This window comes from Sinocyclocheilus anshuiensis, unplaced genomic scaffold (genome assembly GCF_001515605.1).
Source record: "Sinocyclocheilus anshuiensis isolate Anshui unplaced genomic scaffold, SAMN03320099.WGS_v1.1 scaffold6064, whole genome shotgun sequence".
Taxonomy (NCBI): Eukaryota; Metazoa; Chordata; class Actinopteri; order Cypriniformes; family Cyprinidae; genus Sinocyclocheilus; species Sinocyclocheilus anshuiensis.
Window position 1 is genome coordinate 11,994 of NW_015542913.1, and position 6,134 is coordinate 18,127.

At 37.7% G+C, this 6,134-nt stretch overlaps 1 protein-coding gene across 1 annotated transcript in view; it reads right to left on the reverse strand.

Moving 5' to 3' along the window:
- Window positions 1-5,048: 5,048 nt before the first annotated feature.
- Window positions 5,049-6,134, reverse strand: part of LOC107694698 (collectin-12-like) — a 6,466-nt gene continuing 5,380 nt past the window's right edge. Inside the window, exon 3 of the mRNA XM_016494396.1 lies at window positions 5,049-5,218. Coding sequence (XP_016349882.1) covers window positions 5,049-5,218 — 170 coding nt within the window. The remainder of the gene's footprint in view (window positions 5,219-6,134) is intronic.

Below are 6,134 nucleotides of genomic sequence, written 5' to 3' on the forward strand. Positions count from 1 at the left end.
GGCGTTTGTCCGCCCCCCCCCCCCGGCAACTCACTCCAGCCCACCGCCTCGAGCGTCCATGGTTGCAGACTGCTCCACCATGCTCGATGGCACCGCTGATTCACCACAGCGGCGAGGGATCTCTTGCAGCGTGTCCCTCCTTCCTCCCGGGTTCCAGCACCAATGTAACAAAGTTCGTAGTCACGGGAAGAAGGAGGCGGGAACCGGTGAACATTTAAAGAAAACCCGTACATTGATTCCCGTTGGGGGTCGTTGGAGGTATGGGCCAAAATAATCCCTCCACGACTATCTTGCAGTTGTTCATTTGTGAAGTTTACTTTTACGGGCCGTAACATCTGCGCTGTCACAATAGAGCTGTTCGTGAATGCAATCTTCACAGCAGATAACTGATGGGTTCAGGCTAGAGTCCATTGAACTGATTTCTTCATCAACTGGCTTCATCCTCCTTCAAACAAACAGACAAAACAATAAGTCAACAATAACTCCAGAGAAATGGTGTTAGTGAATACAGGTGCAGGTGTCAGTACTCACCATATTCGGTCATTTCCTGCCCAAATCCCAGAGATGATACACAGCTGATTTGCTCATTCTAGGAGCTATAAAAAGATGTGCATGTGAAAATGATTGAATGAATTCAACTGGTGTCAGTACTCACCATATTCAGTCATTTCCTGCCCAAATTCCAAAGATGATGGCACAGCTGATTTGCTGATTCTAGTTGCTATAAAAATATGTATATGTGAAAAAATGATAACTGCTGACTTGAAGAGTCCTTTGAGAGATCAATATCAAATGCTGTACCACATATAACTGCATTGCTTGAATAGAGACACACCAATGGAAATGTGCAACTTTTCAGCTCTCTGTCTTTTCTGTTTGGGCACAAGAAGGCCACATTCATTCCTCATCCTCAACAGGACTGGTTTGACTGGCTTGCTGTGACTGATTTTCTTTGTGTTTTTGGTCTTCAGCTTTAAAACAAGAAAATATCTATTGTTTACCCCATGTTTAATTATTATTGTTGTTTAAATATTTAAATTAAGACAGCTTTAATTATATACTTCAAGTTCAAGTTCCCTGGCAACTCCAGCAGGCTCCTGAGTTCATCTGTATACATCAGATTCAGAGTCTGAGAAAAGGCCATCATGCAAACTCTTTTTCTACCTTACAACAGAACACAAAAGAATATGTGAGTGAGTGAGGTAGTAAAGGAATAAGATGAAGAGAAATGGGCAGAGAAAGGCATAATTTTGTGTGTAAGTTTAACGGAATGAGAGGAAAGCAGCCTTAGAAAAAGCTGTATTTTCAATAGCAAGCTATATTAATATTAATTATTTTAAATACGATTACATGCTGCAATTTTTATTGAAAGCAATTTAATGGCCTCTTCACACCAAGGATGAGTCTACACCACATCTATTTAACATTTAATGACACATAGGAACAATATCGTTGCAATCTCTTTCAGAACAAATTGTTCCAGCTGATGAACTATAAAAATATTGACAGCCAATCAGAATCCACCAGACTTTAAAGAGCTTGAGCATATAAATGGCAGACATCATAACCGCAGAGCGCTTATAAACAGAACGGTATCATCTGTTGGTCTGGATGCTAAAATAATTCTCATAATTATAGTTATTGTTCTTGTTGTGCACAGCTTTAAGTGATCTGATGTGTCACGCATTTCCAGACTCTTGCTTCTTAGACAGATGTGTTCAATAAAAATCAACACGGAAAGAAAGGCAGACTCTGAGGGGTGGATAGATATCATTCACTGATTGAACGGGGAAGAGACGGCGCCAATTTATAAAGGTCAATAAAGAATACAATGGACTTAATATAAACTTTATGATATAAACACTCTGACTAATTACAATGGGCACAATCTGCACAAGAGTTGAGGCAATGGCCAATGACAGCAGTCGGAGTAAAAGTCATAGAACTTTGTACGAATTCACTCGTATAATATCATATGAATTTGCTGACTTGGTAAATTGTATGAATTATTACTACTTCGACATGACACTTTCTTGAGGGTTCTGCCTGATGGGGCCGTGGGATATGTAAACCAAAGTTTAAGAAACATCAAATGCTGTGCAAAATGTAACTGCAGTAAAGTTCAGTCAACACAGATGTACCACTAGAAATGTTTGCCTTTGCAGCTTTTGGTCTTCTCTGTAAATGCACAAGATGGCCAAATTCAAATCTCATGACAGGCCTTCCTTTGTCCTTCCGTTTCAGGTGAAACAAAGAGAAACATATCCATGTTGAGGCAGTGTGTTAAAAATTATCTGTGACCAAAATATTTTAAGAGGAAGGACTATAAGGAAAGTAATTATTAACTCGTAAAATAAGGATGCGTTCATTAAAGCAAATCAGTTATACCTGTGAAAGATTGAACCATTGAAGGACTCTCTGGCAACTTCTTCAAGATCAGCAACAGGAGCTTCGAGTTCAAGTTCTCTGTTAATTCTAGCAGCTTTCTGACAGATTTGGTCAAAATGTTATTCTGAGGTTTAAAAATATGCCATGATGAACCACAGAAGGAGAGAGAGAGGATGTGTACATTAATTATGGATTACAGCTCGGAAAAATAGGAAAGGAAAAGTTGAGAGAGAGAGAGAGATGGCTTCTTAAAAGAGCTGTTGGATTACAGTTTGTTGTTGGAGTATGTGATCTGACATAACTGCAAGAAAAATATTGAATTACAATTACTTCACAAAAAGGTTTTAAAGGCATGGCAAGCATTGTGGTTACTGCGCTTTACAAATAGTATACAGTAAAAACACAGCTACTGTGGTAAAAGCATGGTAAGTGTTGTTGTCATTGTGCTTTAACCACAAATACCACAGTAAAACTACAGTGAGGTAAATCCATAGTAAGTTGTGGTTATTGTGCTTTAACTACAAATACCACATTAAAAGTTCAGTCACTGTGGTAAAACCATGGTAAGTGCTGTGTTACTGTGCTTTAAATACAAAGAGTAGACCGTAAACACAGTTACTATGGTAAAACCATATGTTAACTTAAAAAATACCAAGGTAAAACTACAGTTACGGTGGAAGAAGCATGGTATATGTTGTGGTTACTGTGCATTGACCACACATGACGTGGTCGAGCAACTTACTATGGTAAACAATATGGTAAATGTGTGGACTTTTTACACGATCCCTTTCCCACCATAGGCAAATTTCAAATTACATAATTTCATTCATATATACGGAACGATCGACTATTTTATGAGACGGGTGGAAACCCAATGCGTCTTTAAGTCACCTAAAATCCATCTTTTAATGCACTCTAATATCACTTGTCTTTGGTCCGTGTGGAGTTGCTGGCATTGGGGAAATGATCGCCCCTGCTGAAACTCTAGTGGAAACTCCACCTTCATACATGCGTGTCATTTTCATGCCTAGAGGAGGCAAAGCGTTACACTGACACACATCCTCGAGTGGACCAACATGTCTATTACACGCTTTGGTGTGATACTGGGTTGGTGTGTGACAATGTTCCCAGATAGCAAACATTCTGCAAGATGTCTGTTAAAGATCGCTTCATCTGGAAAGCTGCTGTGTACAAACATCTAATAGACATCTCTAACATGTCAGTTTTACATACATTTTAAATCATAAATATCTTACAGACATATTCTAAACATCGATATGACATGTGAGAGGAAACGTCCTATAGACATATTGCAGATGAGCAAACACTAAAAAATACGTCTTGCAGATGTAAATGCAGACGTCAAATAGAAGACTATTTGATGTACATGTTCTATCAGGGTTATTAGATGGTTGAGCTCCAGAAAATACATTTTAAGCAGGCTTTGACAGTTACAGATTTGAAAAAAACTAAAAAGTGGGAATAAAGAACCCTAATGAACCATTTCAACATAAAAGTTGAAATAAAATATAAATGTTACTACATGTAAATAATCTTTAAAAAAATAATTTTTTGAGTGTATTTATATTATGTGAACATTAAAGCGTCCAAACAGCAAAGATCTTCTCATTCTGATCTAAAAGTGTCTGAACATCTGAAACAGTAAAGCAGATTCAGATGAGTTTACAGACTCCTGCTTGTCTCTAGGTGGCGCTATAATACAGTACACTCATTTACATTTATCTCTATAAAAACATCATCAGATCATCTCATGATTTTGATCTTTGTCTGTTTGGGATCAAACACACAATATTTTATACCCAATCTTCACTTCTGCCTTTTTAAGAATAAACCAGATGTATTTCTGCTGAGACACAAATAATATTCTTCTCAAGAGCTGCTTAAGAGCATTTCTTAAAGATATGATGATAATACATACTAGCAACTAGGTCTACTAAAGTCTAGGCATGAGAGACAGAGAGAGAGAGAGAGAGAAGTACCCACACCAGCATACAGAGATTCTTAAAGCACATATAAGAATACAGACATTCATTCATATGATACTTAATTACACTATTTAATTTAATTTTATTTTGAAAAGTGTACATTATCTCATGATTAAACTGAAAGAACAACAGTATAAAATTTTCTCTTATGATGAGTAAATATGATGCCCTTATGACCTCTTACAGAATTAAAGAAGAATCTCATAATTTTGCAGTTACTAAATAACATAAAGTGCATGTTGAAAAAGTTTATAAAAGCTAAAAATATGTTAAGCAGTTCTGACCAGTGAGGCTCTTACAATGGAGCAGACAAACCCACAGGAATTACACTGATGCATCAACATAAATTCACCCACCTGGAGAAATACAGACCCTCAAAAGAACAATTTAGAAAATTTACAGCTCAAAAACAGTTTACTGAAAAATAAGTTTGAACTACATTAACAAATATCTGAGGAAAAGTTTTCTGCCTTTTTAACCCTCAGGTGCGACTGCCTGCTGAGACTGAAATTATTATATGTAAAATTATGATTTAACAAAGTGATGAATGAAAATGAAGTTAAAGGAAGTGAACACACAAGCACTTGTTTTCTTACATGAAAGGTCTGTGTATCTTTCACTCTTAATATCTGCTGCAGATGAAGTTGAGTTTGTCTACAGACCGATCCAGGCATCAGATTTCTGACTTTCATTCTTGATCTTCTCAACCTGTTGATTCTCATCCTGGTTTCTCACACTGACCAGATCGATGTGATTCTGTCTGCAGTAACTCTGAGCGTCTGTCCAATTCATCATCTGATTGATAATGATAGGTCCTGTGTTCGCTTTCAGGGTAAACAAAAGCAATGCTTAAGTATCTAAATAAACATATATATATATATATATATATATATATACATATATATTTTAGGGCTGTCATCGTTAACGCGTTAACGCATGTGATTCATTTTACAATCCTTAACGCGTTAAAATAATTAAAATAACCCTAACGCAAAATTACTGAAGCACAATTTCTATTCTAAACCTTTAACCCGATTTTGCTTCTCTGCTTGCGATTAGATCATTTTAAGCCGCTAAACTCCGGGAAAGTTTTCAGTCCACTGGTCCGGTAAGCGAATGCATTTAAACAATCCGTCCAAAACAGCGCTAATATAAAGGAAACATCAGATTTGATGTTTGATGTCTGATTACATCAGAGATTGCAGAGAGAACAGAGACTTGCATTGCGTTTTAAGTGAATTATTAATTCCAGTGTGTTTCACTTTAAAACACGAGCTCTGTCATATTCAGTGACGAGCGCGAGCCCTCACACGTCGCGCTGTGTGAAGTACAGGCTGAATGGATTGTCAACACATCCCACCGCTGTATGGCCAGATGAGAGTTTTAAGTGAATTATTCATTCCAGTGTGTTTCACTTTAAATCACGAGCTCTGTCAGATTCTGTGATTGTCTCTGAAGAGCGCGAGTCCTCACATGTCACGCGCGCTGTGTTTACATACCACTGTATGGCCAGATGAGACGCAAACTACATTTTCTCGACTGGATAACCAGTCTCGCTAGTAAAGTTTTGACGGATGAAGACTGCAATCAAGGTTAAGGCGATTGCGGTGGCATACAGGAGTCATACAGTAAGCACGCGTGAGTCCGTTATAGGCTAATAATGCGTGTATGAGCTCTTGATGCACTGATCGCACATTGTATTTATGCACAGGCACAGACATTTCCGTACATTCACGTTGT